Source organism: Lepisosteus platostomus, chromosome 8, assembly GCF_059453375.1.
Source record: "Lepisosteus platostomus isolate fLepPlt1 chromosome 8, fLepPlt1.hap1, whole genome shotgun sequence".
Classification (NCBI taxonomy): Eukaryota; Metazoa; Chordata; class Actinopteri; order Semionotiformes; family Lepisosteidae; genus Lepisosteus; species Lepisosteus platostomus.
Window position 1 is genome coordinate 10,683,752 of NC_142618.1, and position 16,214 is coordinate 10,699,965.

General features: G+C 36.6%; 1 protein-coding gene across 1 annotated transcript; it reads right to left on the reverse strand.

Moving 5' to 3' along the window:
• Positions 1–508: 508 nt before the first annotated feature.
• LOC148655645 (cytochrome P450 7A1-like) lies at positions 509–11,991 on the reverse strand. The gene is made up of 6 exons (XM_088642389.1): positions 11,773–11,991; positions 9,281–9,521; positions 5,439–6,028; positions 3,689–3,819; positions 2,372–2,550; positions 509–1,384 (listed from the first exon to the last, which is right to left on the reverse strand). The coding sequence occupies exons 1-6, from the start codon at positions 11,850–11,852 to the stop codon at positions 1,079–1,081; spliced, it is 1,527 nt and encodes a 508-aa protein (XP_088498515.1). The 5' UTR covers positions 11,853–11,991; the 3' UTR covers positions 509–1,078.
• Between the last annotated feature and the right edge of the window lie 4,223 nt (positions 11,992–16,214).

A 16,214-nucleotide genomic window follows, 5' to 3' on the forward strand; every position in this document is an offset into this window, starting at 1 on the left:
TTCTTCATGTGAAACTACAGAAAAATACCACAAGGAGGTTTTTGCCAAATCTTTAAACACTGAATAAAATATATTTATGATGACTTGACAGTAAGACATACTGTATGCCTACTGTTGCCGTCCTGTTACTATTACTGTTGGTCGATAGTTCCAATACCTCAAAATCCTTAAGCCTATGCTTCCATCCAATATATTATCATTTGAAATTGCATGCAAAATGCAGGAAGCGTGTCATTTGAAGAGAGAAAAAACAGTATTTCTGTGTCAGTTTGCACAGAAATGAATGTAAAGAGATACGGGAATGCCAAACAAAATGCACTAGCTTGTGTATTGTAAGCATAACATAATTAACATCGTATTTAAATGTTGTTGAATTAAATTTTTTAATTAAACGTAATACATTTTTTTTCCTCTGTGGCACTAATAGGCTTCTGTCCAAAGGTATTCTCTTTCCAGTGTAAATCAGCCAAATTTAGATGATAATACACAAAAAAAGACAGACAATCTGTGCATTAAGAGGTCAATTTTTATTTTCTTTCCATCTTCAACATTTCTTTTCTTACCTCCTCACCCATATATAATATTTGCTATGAACATACAGTAACTTTTGCAGGTTTAGAACAGAAATTGAAACATATAATAGGTTAGAATAAGAACAGAAAGACAGTTATAGAACTGTACAGTATGTTGCATAAATAACTATAGATTAGAATTTTAAAAGCAGGAACATTTTCAACAAATAAAATTAATGAACAAAATAGCTTTTACTGAGCCAGTATCCATTTTTGCAAACAAAAATAAATATATATGGTGTATATAATATCTTTACATCATTTTAGTGTTTAGTCAATTTTTTTAACCAACAACAGATTATTTCTGTCATACTTAATGTAAAACATTTCAAAGTAGTACCAATTTAACATTCCTACAAACCTTTCTCATGCATTAAATACTATAATATGCAAATGATGCAACATTATTCTGAAAACGGGTCTGAATAGCACAATCTCATTTTCATTTTTTTCATTTTTGTATTATCTCTTTTCATAATACAGTAATATGAACACATGTGGCACTTTCACTCACTTATACAGTCTTTTAGCTTGTATCTGAACAACACATCATGCTTTGGAGGAAGTATACCTAGACCAGCCCGGGAACAGTCTATATCAACAGGAGTAGCAGGGTCTATTAACTCCATATCATAATAGAAAACGACTAGAGCCAAAAACTGTTTAATTTCGTTAACAGCAAAAAAGCGTCCAGGGCACTCACTGACACCAGATCCAAATGGCAAGAGAAAATTTTTAAGTTTTCTCTGATTTTTGTAGAAAAATGTCTTCTTTTGTCCATTTTCATCCAGGAACCTATTGAATTTGAATTCCTAGTGGGAAAAAGAATAATCTTAATCATGGGAAATAAAACATACTGCATAGTCACAGCTGTAATTACAACATGCACATGCACAGAAATGTTGTTTTTTAAATGTCACCACCTCAGTATATACACATAAAGTAATTGCCAATGTCTCAATGTTCTTCAATTGTTCATAAGGGGAGCTACCCTGTTCATTCCTTATGGGAACATCTTATAATGTAAAAAACATGTATTGCCTTGCATGACTAGTTACTCACTCTAGACTGGGAGCTGTATGAAGCCAGAAGTGACTCAACATAATCTATTTTCACATTTATTTTGTAAGGCATGCACCAAGAGAGTTTTGGAGACAGACATTTGTTGCATCTTGACACAAAATTCCCACAATTCAAAATTGTGGTCCCAACTGCAAACAGTGCAAGCAAAAAACTGTAAGTCTATGATTATGTAAGGCTGCAAGGAAAGGCGTTCTTGTTCATGTTCAAGCAGGCAGCTGCGTCAGATTCATTCCACACTGAAAGGTAAAAAGCAGATAAAGGTGAAGCCTTCTTCAGGTATGAGGGAGAGAGGGACGGCCAAAATGTTGTCATTCTTTTCTTTACCATTCAGCATTGAATGAGCCTTCACATATTCTTGTTCAGATTCTCTCTTTTTAAATTATTCATAAATATATAAAGACTAAAAATGTTGTTGGAAAAAGCAGATAAAACTAAATTATTTAATAACTTCTTAAAAATATTCATTTTTTTTCAATACTGATATTTAGCACATACAGTACTGCAGTAAGACTATCATAACTACATAAGGGAAAAACAAATCTTTCACAGGAGTTTAAAAGCTTTGTGCTTCTCATCAGTTATGACCTTTTATTAAACTATATAGTCTAAAGCTTCATCTGTCTGATATTAATGTTCAGCTTCATCCTCTTGCAGTTCATTTCGAATAGCTGTGTGTTTCTCAGCCTTTGCATAACCAATATCTCTTTGTGACATACCGTGGGATTTTCATAGATCTCTGGATCCATATGTATCATCTGAGGAAACATTGCAATACGATCTCCTTTACGGATAGATACATTTTTACCAGAATCCATGTTCAAAACAAAATTTTCAGTCGCCACACGGATCATTATTGATGCACTGGAAAGTCGCAATGCTTCATCTATAATGCTACCTAAAATGAGAAATGCAATAAATCTAATTAAAAGGCATGTAAAGACATTGGCAGATTGATATAAATTCTGCATACTGTATGCTTTGTTCACTTAATGTGATTTGACATTGTATCCTTGGACAATTAGAACATCAAAACAGTTACAAATGAGAGGAGGCCACCCTGCATATCTAGCCTGTAGCTTATTCTTATTGATTCAAGAATGTCAACTAGAAGCAAGTGTATAGGCTTCAAAAACATGGCTGGGTAGTTTGTTCCATATTCCCAACCCAAAACGCTTTGGGTATAGTTGTCCCTCTTGTTATTGTTTTAAATGCACATTTTCTTGTATCCTCCAGTTTGTGCTACATTGTTTATTTGTGGAGGAAATCCACTGTTAATGCATTTGATGGATATGAATGCTTAGAATAGTGGTGTCACAGTTATTGCCCCCATTACACCCCAATCCCAAAAAGTAGAATTTAAAGTCTTGATTTTAAAAGTTTAAGGACAAACACAGCTTCCACTTCTACAACATAGTCTTGCAGGAACAGCAAAGACATTTGTTAATTGCAAGGATGGAATATCAAAGTCAGGTGCACACTACCCCTATACACCAGGGGCTCCTGCAAAGGCTGGCAAAATGTTGGATTATATTATTCAATAATGTCTTATCCTGCAATTCTGATAAAAGCTTTTAGCAGATTGTCTAATCAAGAACTCTGCATTGTATACGAAGAAATTTGGAATGTGCTCATGAAGAAATTTAGAATGTGCTCATACTGTAAATATCTCACCTCCTGAGCTACCCTTTTGCACAACTTTGTTCACATTCCTGTTTCCACCCATTCTTTTCCCTTGCAGCAGCTCCCTGGCTTATTCCTCGCAGAGCGACTGTCCTTACAGTCAGGATGTTATGGTCTCAGCCAGGCAAGTAACACCAAATAAACTTTCATGATGTTTCATCTACGTTGCATTAATTAGTACTAAAATTGTGTTTTGTATGACTCTTAATTTTAAACAGTTCTACTGTATAGATGGTATTAAAACTAGGTATTGAAGCCACTGTGCTAAATTAACAAAATGAACAGGATCTCGCTGACCAAGGATAACATTGATACTTGTTTGATTTGTCATTTAATACATGTAAAAAACTTACCTAAGGCCGACATGCTGTCTAGCTGTTCTTTAGAAAGGACCACTGTTTTTTTCATCTTATCCAGCTTTTGATTCGATTCCTGAATCACACGCTCTACTTCAGTTTGAGCCACTTTCAAGGCTTCTGGTGACCTTTAGTTAAAATAAACGTTAAAGATACAGTATGTTTATGTCTCCAGCAGGACAACATTTCCAAACATAGTGTACAACCTAAGCACTTTAAACCACAGCAGTAAATAAACATCTGTCCCAGCAGTATAGAGATTTCTGGGAATGAAAAATTATCTCGAATGCATTTTTGTTTAAAACAACATACACAATGGAAATTAATTCTACATTTGCTCATTTATTGGCAGGCTCTTATTTCTTAGATCAGTGCAGGCTCACCTGTGAATCAAATCATAACGTGATCATGATGTTTGTTTAAATGCTTACAGTTATGTGTTTAAACACAACGCTCTTAAAAACAAAATGACTTAGACCTTTGGTTGCAGATTTGATTCCCTTTTAAGTGAATTTAGTGAAGGAAAGGGTCCAGGCAGGAAAATACATTTCTCATCTCACAACAAATAGACTCCAGACTTCACTCATTTTCACATACAGTATATCACAATTCTACAGATAGGATAATGGCAATCATTAACTAATTAATAATTATATTTAAAACAAATTAATTGCCAAAAATGGAAGCTTCCCCTTTGCAATCAATAGCACTGACCATTTTAGATATATCTCTTCCAGCTGCTTTCTTGGATTTGTACAACAGAGAACTGGCAATATACTGCTACGCTGCATAGCAATTGTCAATGGTACAGCTTGCTAATCTCATTTTAAAGAATGGGGCCAAAAGGACAGTCTTGTAGTGTAGCCAAACACAGTACTGATGTAAAAAATAGTCACAAGAATTGGGTTGTCTTGACTATACTAAGTAGTTCCAGTAAATGCAGTACAACCCCCATGGCTTTTACAAGCCCTGAAACTGGAGAAAACAGTGATATCTTGGTGTCATGTTTAAAAAAAAACAACAGCACATACATGGCACAAGCATTAAAGGTAAAAAACAACTGTTCTTGTACATGTGGTGTAGAAATAGTGGACGTTTTGGTTGTACATCTTACGAAGTCACAAGAAAAGCAGAACTCTCACAGAGTATATTCTGGTCAACAGTTAAGCTATGGTAACATCATGCCTATCATAGGCATGATGTTACCACTAACACCTCTTCCGATGTTGAAGGGGTGTTAGTGGGGCCAGCAGGGGGCGCTTACCCTGCAGTCCATGTGGGTCCTAATGCCCCAGTATAGTGACAGGGACACTATACTGTAAACAGGCGCCGTCCTTCGGATGAGACGTAAAACCGAGGTCCTGACTCTCTGTGGTCATTAAAAATCCCAGGGCGTTTCTCGAAAAGAGTAGGGGTGTTACCCCGGCGTCCTGGCCAAATTTCCCATTGGTCCTTACCAATCATGGCCTCCTACTAATACCCCTCTATGAATTGGCTTCATTACTCTGCTCTCCTCCCCACTGATAGCTGATGTGTGGTGAGCGTTCTGGCGCACTATGGCTGCCGTCGCATCATCCAGGTGGATGCTGCACATTGGTGGTGGTGGAGGGGAGTCCCCATTACCTGTAAAGCGCTTTGAGTGGAGTGTCCAGAAAAGCGCTATATAAGTGTAAGCAATTATTATTATTATTATTATTATTATTATTATTATTATTATCATAAAAATGATAAGGAAAAACACCTTTACCTTAGCATGTAATGCAGGCTCCAGAATGTTGCAGGCAAGGTATTAGCCTGCGATGCCCATAACATGGCTGTGTGTGTTCTTGCTTTTCCCAGCTCATCAAGGTAAGGCATCTGATCAAAAAGATTCATCCTTCGCTCGATCAGTGCTGACAGACCATGGTTCTTTTTCAAGTATTTGTGTTGAAGCCTTTCAGTTAATGCCTCTCTTGCTGTGTAGGCTTTTTTGAGCAGATAGATTGGGAATCCTGCTGCTATTTCAGGAAATGCTCTGTCAAACACATTGAAATTATCCACAGCTGTAGTCATCTGGAACTTTTTTGGCTCCATATTTTCCATTTCTGAGGGCTTTTCCTCTCTTCCAAACAATGTCCGAAAGCCAGCTTCAAACATAATCCGGAAAGAAAAACTCTGAAGCCCTTCCGTTGTCCATTCTGAGGTCTTATTTCTCAACATCACGGTTTGCAAGTTTTCCATCATGCTAGAAGTCAGGTTATGCAAGGCTGGGCCTTGAAGTGTCTGACGAAATAAGGCATGTATTTCTTTGTAATTTCTGTTATAGATGGGATCATTGAAATCTGCATGACCAAACACCTGAGTAGAAAATAAACTTAGAAATTAGTTTTCTCCAATAAAGTAACCAAGCATGGAATCTGAGTCTTCATATTCTATAGTATACAGTATGTCTCCATAATGTCACATAAGGAATGTAAGTGCAAGCTGCAAAGTTAATAACTTGTATGATAACTGTTAGCATTGATGAACGCAAGCTGTATGCACCTCATAGATGTTCTAACCGATAAAGTTTGTCTGGAATGCAAGAGGTAAAAATATAGTCCATATCAGCAGCTCATTTGGCCAGGATTCATCATGGTTTCTGAAGTGCTAAGCAGACTACAGAACACATGAATCCCCCATGATTGGGAGCCCAATCCATCACTGGGATTACCCGGTTGCTTCAGTCTGCCCAGTTGTATTAGCAATGCTGGTCTTCACCTATACAACCGGGGTAAAGTACCTCACCCAGCAGTAACACAGCAGTCTCTGCAGCAGGTCCTTGAACCCACAACCTGTCTGACATGGGTCCAAAGGCATACTCATTAAGCTACATCCCCCTGTGGAATCCCAGAGTAAGTTATCCGAATTGTTTCTAGAGCAATTCTCTTGCATGACGGGTTTGAGCATATTGGCCCTGTATTCTGTTCTTGTTAGGCTGCCATTAGTGAGTCCCAAGTGTGTCACTTGAGGAGAACATATGCCTCTGCAGACCATTAAAGAACTACTACCAAGCTTGTTTACTATTACCACACACTGCTTTTTACAACAAACTGTACATCCCTGCTTTCTCTCAGTAACGCACTGGTGCTGCTCCTACAACATCTGAAGCAGTTTGTTGGGACATTGCAGCTTGAAGTCTACCCAGCATTGAACACACTCTTAAATACAGCATTAGGAAATCATGACATCACTGTGGACAGAGCAGAAACTCTCATGTTATGCATTCATGTTTCCTCAGACATTCTTCTTAAATATTATATTGACCGCATGTGTTCCAACGGATAAACGAGGTCTGCACTTTACACATGTTAAGTGGAATTCAAGCATCTCATGTCATATACCTGTATGAATTCTTCCCTTTATGTCTAAGTTTTAAGTGAAAAACATTTTTAGGTTGAAATCTATATAAAGTTTGAAATTATATTAATGATTTTTTTATACATTATCCACATATTGTGGGTTGTATGTCAATAATATTCCTTTCTAATATAATATTTTTTATAGTTTATAAAACTATCCACTTGTCTTAATAATTACTTCACCCGTTTTTATAGGATGGCCTACTTGTTATAAAGCAACTGTAAAGATACAGCACATGTATCGGTAAATGCTGTTATAGTTAACACTGATACATTTACAATGATACATTTGATATATAATGATATATTTACAAGTTCTCAAAATTTTTATATTCAATCAAGCAAAGCGTTTGTTTTTTATCGTATATGCAATATGCATATTTCCCTTTCTGTTGTGTGTTTATTTAAAATATAAGAAATATAGGAATGTTCATTGCTCAAGTGAAGTTTAGACATGTTTAAAATTAACCAAAACTTTTTTTTTAAGATATCATGACCACATCTGGAAAAACTGAAAAGAGTGACAATACACCTGATGTCATACTGTAATAATAATGAGGAGAATGCATGTAAAATATGAATTATGGAAAACAAGAATGTAGAGTGGGATACACAAAATAAATCTGGTATTAAAGGTTCATTCCTTGCTGAAAAGTTAAGAAAAGAAACACTATGTTTCAGCTGTGGAGACTTCTCCAGGTGTGAGAGAGAGAGGGAAAATTGCAAAGAGACAAGGTGTAGCAGAACAATAGACAGAGCAGGTAAGAAGAGGCAGAGAGCAGGGGGTATATGGGCATACGGCAGGAGAAACGTGTAGAGTTCATCTTGTCAGTTGAAAAGCATCACATTTGCGTCACATTTGAGATTCATAATAGAATTAAAATTCTGCTTTGTGTATCATTTGCCTGATATTATCACTTTTGCAAAATTCCTTTTAAGTTACATTTGATTTCAGTCCTTTATAAAAGAATTTTGCAGTTACAGGATATCATGGTTAAAATATTTATTGAATTCTCCTTTTGGTGTTATTCAGTGAACATGTGGTCATTGTTTCTGTTTTTGTTCTAACCTAAAAAAAATGTTGAGTTTTATGGACTTCCCAAATAACTGTTGCTGTTCCCGGTATTTTATAACATAAACAGTGCTAGTGCTGTCATCAGTCCTGCACTATGAAAATGAGGATATGAGTTGAAATAGTTCCATCAGTATTGGGTGGTGGTATAAGGTAATATACTGGTCTTATATATAGATTTTCGTTCTATTTCATATTACAATATTTTAATTTATATTTTGAATAAGTATTATTTGTCACAGTTTTCTCATTATTGGAAAACAGTGTCCAGTCATTATGTTCCCTTAATATCCAACATCTATTATAAAAGTGTTATTATTGTTGAAATAATTATTAAATTTATTCCCAACAAGAAAAGCAGAAGTACATCTAAAGCTCTAACACAACTAACAGTATGTTTAAATATAGATTCCAAATATATATGGACAGCTGGACAATATACCAATATGCCAATGGAGGAATACTTCTCAAACGGGAAGTTAGAGAAAAGAGATGCAAAAAATGAATGTTATTTTTTTCCAGTTTTGTGTTTAGCCTAGTGTAATGAATAAAAACTTCAATAAATGAATAATGAATAAAATGAAGTGTAATTAATAAAAACGTCACCTATTACAGATGACTGAATACACCAGTTTTAACGCAAAGTCAAATCATCACATACTGTAGCATCACCTGGGTGAAGCGAATTACTCGATATCCCTTTTTTTCAAAAGCATGAGAGCCTTCACAAAGGTATGACATAATGATGCCATTTAAATATTTTGTTTTTAATCCATCTGTGTATTTTAAACTTTAATTGTAAACTATCCACTGTGGTTTGTATTCAGCCCTTGCATTTCTTCTCGTCCCTTGAAAGTAAGATTGGCTTGAAGAGAAGGACCCTGTGTTCCTACTCTGCCAGGGCTCTGCTGTTGCTATGGTGAAAAATTTGGTAAGAGGTGAGGGGAGGTTCACCAGCCTTTGTTCAGCTAGATAATTTATTTTGAGGACATGAAAAGAATAAGCATGCAAGCTAATGAATGCTCTGTTTTACCTAATCGTCTGTTTTACAAAATCTAAAATTCTTTCTACCTTTTACAAGATGGGAACACCAGAACAGACTGATACCACCTTCACATTCTGTTTGCTTCAGGTTACCTTTCTTGATGTTTCAATGGCAAACGTCTGGAAATCAAGGTTTTTCCCTTGCCGAAACACAGCACTGTATGAGAATGGATCCATTATGAAGGTGAAGAAATTCCCAGCTATTTTACAAGTGAAACTGTCTCCATATTTCCTTTGCTTCGATCGGAGGAATTCCAGGGGATTTTGTCGAAATTCCAGGGCAACTCCAAGAAATGGGATCCAACCATTTTCTAGAGGGGGTTCACCTACTTGCCTATAAAAAATAGTGATACCATTCCACGTTATTTGTACATTTAAATTTGTATAATTTACTTTATATATTGAATAATAACATCATCAGGCTACTTTTAAAATAATGATAATGCCATGTCAGGAAAAAGTACGGAATACAAAATAAATTAAGCAGATTGAAAACAAGCAGATCAGTGTATGGCATTAACCTTAATGAAAGGTTCATGTTCTCTGTATATTTAATTTAGGTTATTATATTAAATTTATACCATCCCTTGTTTATGTATTGTGCTTTTCCCTCATTCCTGATTGTAAAGTATATATCTGCAGACCTGTCTTGCAGGGACCCTCTTTCAAACAGCCGTAGTGTACGTTTATACTATACTACCCAGGGCTTTTAACTCATATTTTAAATAACTGTCACTCATTGCTGGTGTCCCACTAATAAGGCAGCATTTGTGGCTTGAAGCCATGCGAAAGCTACCTGTTGTTGAGCAGCCCTCTATGGATGTGCAAAAGAGGGTCAGCAACAATGTTGGGACTGATCTTTGTTAGTCACCCAACAACAGCCACTATCATTGCCCAGGTGCATGAGGTAAGACACTTATTAAGAACTGTGAATATTCCCTGACACTAGGTTCAGCTGAATGAAAGAACTCAGTAAAAATGACACATTATAGAATGAAGGTGAAGAGGCCAGCTTGGTTGCACAGCTAACCCGTAACCCCCCACCCACTGTTGAATACATTGCAGTTTGAGCTCAAGGCAAAAGCTTGTAGTTGGGTTTATCTCTTGCCTAAGGGGCCATGTCTCCATGGGTTAAAGATGCCAAGTAAGATAAGTCATTAGTTGTCTAAGGACATTGAGCAAGTTAACTGTCAGTTTATTGCTAATTTCCTCCTTTGTAAAAGAAAACCTCAGGCAGGTTAAAACATTCAAAAGTGTATGACCACTACTTTGTCATTTCAAAATGCTATATTAGTATAATGCTAAGAAAGTAACCATTTACGGCAACTTAAGAAATCTGTACAAGTTTAGATTTGACAATACCACCTATGGGAATTACAATCTCTAATTTGCTCTATGATCCATAAAACAGTTAAATAATGAACTGACTAAACTAATTTATTAAAACAGTCCATGTATCAACATATATCATAAGAAGTTTGTCATTTAAAAATATAAAAAATATTTTTCTCAGTTATGAAACCACTCTCAAACAAACATTATCACTATCCTAAGGCATCTACCAGTACAGTAGTAAAAACAATGTAGCTCTGTGTTATACCGCTGAGTACACTATGTTTGGTTAGAAACACTGTTATTTTTTTCTATGTATCTATTTATATATCGATTTATTAAGAGAGCTATATCACTCTCTCTGATGAACATCCTGTATACAACAAATTAAGTGTACTGTACAGTATGACTTGAACTGAGTTCTACGTGTAGTGTAGGTGTACAGTATAGAGAGTTCATGTTAATCTTGCAACACTAATAAAAGCGCTGCATCACACAATCAAGCCTATGATGAGAAACAAGACTAAAAAAAACAAGGTGAGAAACAAACCACCAGTTTATTTTTCAGAGATCTGATATTATCTTAAAATAATACACGAAACCAAATATCACCTGGTGCTGAAGACATTACATTATGTCGATAGCGACTGTGAATATTTCAAATACTGTTTCATAAATGAAATCGTAGAGAATCAAGAGCTTTTCGTTTTTAGTCGCCTGCTCTTGTGCTTTTAGTAATTGTTCCTGGCAGTGTGGAGCAGATTCAAATGTAATCTGTGGGTTGTATTTACATTTCGAGCAGTTTAGCTACTGTACTGTATGTGCGAATCTTTTCAAGTTGGTACAAGAACAACCGAAAAACGTCCGAGTCTTTAAATATACGCGTATTTTAAAACGAAAGAAATCGGAACACAAGGATAGTACTGCAAATGCAAAATTATCATCTCTGTTGGTGCACTGTAGAATGCTTCTCAAAAGCTATGTATTATCGTTTTTAAGAATTATACATATAAAGCACTCGTTATAAACGTAACAGTAGAAACATTTAACCTCAGAGTATACACACTACCTAGACGTTACAGTGTTTAAGAAAGTTTAAAAACAGGCACAATACGGAACATTGTACAGCAATTTATAACGTGGTTAAAAATCTACGTTAAGATTTCCTTGAGGAAAACTGGAGCTTCCGTTTACTAAACATGAGCGTATTTAAGAACAGTAACTTTTTAGTACATACGCAAATCATCTCTTACCTTTTTCTGACACAAAGCGTGAACCATGTTAGTATAATCGACAGTAAAATCGTGAATACGTAGACCACGGCAACAGCCATTATGTGTTTACGGTACCAATTTGTTCGATTCAGTCACGGTGAGGTTCAGAACAAACTGCTATTGATTTTGACAGACCGTGGTGAGCAGTAGAGCAAAGTTTATCTCCAAACACCACCCCCAAAACCAGTTGTGGTGCCTGCCAGCCCCATGACTCAATTTTGTTAAATTTGGTTTAATTATTATTCATCATACTTGACACCTTCACATACTTTTTGGTGTTAAAATATTAATCTGCTTTACCTGTACATTATATTTGTATAGAATTTCTCCTGCATCAGCACAGCCTAAAAAACCTTCTGAAAATGTCTTAGTTATTTGAGGCAAATTAAAGAATATTTTCAGTAACCTTACAACCGAATGTTATTTTAAATTAAAAATAAACTCAACTGAAGTAAATAATATAAAGATGATTAAACTGTGACAAGGAAGAAGTGAAAATGTCCTTTTATCATAAGGTGGAATAAACTAAATAAAAATAAAGGAATATAGTTCATAAAAATGCAAAACAAAATCATTTCAATGAAATAGAAAATATACTCTAATTGGGTCCTTGCTGATTTTTCTAACCCAATGGGACAGTTGTCATTGTCACTGTGGTGTAGAAGCAGAAGTTGGTGTGAATTGTATTCTGCTAATCTATTACACCCTACAATCCTATTACAGTATATCGGGTTATTGAAGCTTGTGATCTGAGTGAACTGCTGGGTGTGACAAATGGTTTTAAAGCTGAGGGATTCCACCACATCAGTGTGACTGGGCTGTAAGCCTGAAGGTGTCACATTCTATGGGTACTCTGGTCCAGGCAGATGTGTCGGCTGGGTGGGAGAGAAACTTGTGAGCTGTCTGTAATGGCTGCCAGAATCAAGGCAAAGGTGTTTTCAGAAGACAATCACTCAATAGGCAGTCTGTCACATCTAAACACAGGAAAAGGACATCCCCAAGCTTCCATAGTCAATGATTTTACATAAAAAAAGAAAGTTTACAAAAAAGAGGAGGCTATTCAGTCTGTCTGTCCCATTTGGTAGTAGCTTACTGATCTGAGGATCTCATCCAGCTGTTTCTTGAAGGAAGCAAAGTATCAGCTTCAACTCCGTGGCTGGGTAGCTTGTTCCATACTCCGTCTTGGTAAGAAAGTGTGCATACTCCAACTGGTTCAGTTCTGCAGGTACTGTATAGTACCCCACACTCAGGGCCCACGACAGGGAATTGGACAGTCTTGTTTGTGTTCTGGTCATTCTGATCCTTCATGGGGTATTTCCAGTATACTGTATTACCTTCTGGTAGTCAGTCTAGTTGTTGGCTTGGGCCACTTCTCCTCATTTTCCATGGTACAACCGGCAATCCTGAAGTCACAAAGAAGGATAAAAATTGTTCTTCTACAAATGTGTTGGCAAAGTTTAGATCTGGTATTAATATGACATAGAGGAGTGTCTAGTTTCACGACAAAAGTCAGCTGGACTTTACCGGGGTAGTGAGAGTAGGTAAATCCTATAGGTACAGAGAGTAGTTACATTCACCATAGACTTGTTTTCAAAAAGTGTTCACATTTTATGATAACATAGAACAAAAAGAAATCGACTAAATAAGTTAACGTTCATTGACAAATTCCCAATTTTCTTTACATTAAGCAGTTTTTAATTACCATCAACAGATTATAAGAAACAAGCGACTTCACAGAGCACGACAAGCAAGCGTGTCCTGAGTCATTACATTGCATACAGCAAAAGACACGATTTCAGCTAGAAGAAATCCGATGACTTAACAAAGACACTCAGATCTGTGTCTTCAGAGGTTAAGGTGTGCCATCACGCTGTATTCAACACCAAGGATTGACCAAAAATGCATAAAAAATCGTGCTATGTTTGCAAGTAAGAGCACTGTAAATACAAGGACATGGATGATGACTGTTTTTTCAGTTGTCTCATGTGAAAATAAAAATGTGTCCAATATTTCGGCGGTCTGAGTAGAGTTTCCAATGCTGTTTTGCAGATGTGTTATGACCTGTATCCGGGTCAGTTTAGTACATTGTGTCCCTTAAAAAAATCTTAGTTCTTTTTCACGTTTACGAATAAAAAGATACAAAACAATTGTAACAGGAAGTTAATTCCAATGTTTTTAAATACGTGTCTCGAAAGACATGTCAAAACTTTAAACATCCTTTGATTTGCATATTTATTTAAGAGAAACTGGTTACTTCTTCAGATTAAAAAAAAGGACTCATCTACGAAGTATTAAGACGTGCTAACATTAATAGCGTTTTCAGGAAACCTCCTAGAGTTATGAAAACACCTGCATTGTGCATAAAGTGTATTGTAAATGTTTTCACAGCCTTCACTTTGTCATTTTTATGCCACTGGCAGTGAAAGGTCAGGGGACCAGCCTAGTGTGTCAAACACTTGGTTAAGGCATCGTGACTGTGGTTGTGCAAAAGCTATTTGTCACGGACGACCAAAGGGACTAACCCTGGAGAGCAAGAGAGCGGAAAAAGACCCATATGTGTAGCGGTGGAACGGGAAAAAGACCCAGGCTCATTAGTGCAAAGAGTTCAGGAATGCTGTATAGAAACCTATGCCCTCAGGTAGCGGACGTGGGGCGACCTGGTGCTAGGCGGGTCTCAGGACATCCGAACGTCAATGCTGAGCGAGGGCAGAGTGCAAGACCCGGAAATATTTAGCCCAAGGGAAAGAGAGGGACCGGAAGGCCAGCAGGCAGGAAACTAGGGACAGGACAGAAAAGGAGCGCCCTCTGGCTGCAGAGGGTGTGACACTATTAACTCGTGAAAAGCACCCCCATCCCAGTGCATTGCCTGTCTAATGGTGCCATATTTAAAAAATCCTCAGAAAAAGTTTAACAAAGCAAAGCAAGGCTGTGAAACATCAGTCTTCTGTTTGAAACATTTGGTTTGAACATAATAGGTGCTATTTAAAAAAAAGCTTTGAAGTACAGAAGGAGATGTTTCCTGCTGTCAGCAGTATTGCATATGTACAGTAGTTGACCCTTACCTGAATGAAAACTGGTAATTAAAAAAAGGGTTTCAGAAATAAAACAAGCTTTAATCCTTTAATACAAAATACACCACAGGTAAACAAATATTCATCAGTCAAATTGGGGTGACGAAACGAAATTTAAAAATGTTTTTTCAAAATATATTATGAACTTTAAAACTGTAAAAAAAACACATGAATATTTTATTCTCCATGGCAATTTCTCTCCGCTTTGGTAGGTTACAACATGAAACATGACCATTCAATTTAATCAAACTGTGAGCGCAGAGTGAAAACATTTTTAAAAAAATGATCTGCACTTGGCCTTTTGGAAAAGAAGCATCAACAGCAGACAACATTTTGACCCTAAGCCGCATATCCTGAGAGTGACGTTATGCGAGGGTGTCTCACGCCACACTTTCTTGTCGTCACAGAAGTGCGGACTTGGAGCAAAGGCTTAGGGTGCAGTGCGAGAATTGGGATACTGCAAAAATCACCGTACATGATCACGTGATTGCTCAATCACTATATCAGAAGCGACTTTCATCGGCACAAACGCAGCAATAAACAAATTCGTTGGGTTTCATCGTTTGTGCTGTTTGGGAGAGACTTCACGGAGCTTTGAATTTAAGACAAAATTGTACTTTATCTTCGGACTTGTTTTTGTTGTATTGAGGTGGCTGTCATTCACAGATTAGACAATCTAAAAACTAAAAAGAAATTCTAACATTGTCAAATTAGCAATCATGCAACTTTTTGTTTTAAGAGTAAACAAAGGAGTACAAGAGTAACCTGTTGCAGTACATTCTGGCTAAAAGGAGAAGCACATACTTTTTAAACATTGTTTTTGATTTGTCTGTCCTCCTTGAGAGGCGTAATTTGGTAAACAATGCTGAAAATATTCAGGTAAAAAATAAGGGTACTGTTTGAAATGAAGCTACTGTAGGTACATAGCAAACTGCTGTGGTGTGTATTCACACATCTTTTGTATTATTGCACATTAAATAGGAAATCTAGCCCACCCCTTTCCTGGTACAGCCAATCAGTTTAATCAGTTTTCCAGTTGTTCAAGTGTTGGGAACAAACTGGAAAAAATCCAGAACAGTTAATCACTCTACCTATATTCTTTATACAACAGGACGGAACATAAACAACACACAATCCAAATGCAGACAGTACAATAATTATTAAAGTGAAGGCTTACAGTGTCTAGTTTAACCCCATGTAATGTGTTCGTCCCATTTGAATTCTTCACCTAGTGAATCATCTCTGCTGTCTGAATGTTCAATAGTTGTTTATGGTCTGCTCAGTTGGTTAGGAGGATGCATGTGTGTATTGGGGATTTTTAATTTGATTTCCAGCTTCACGTTTCCTTTT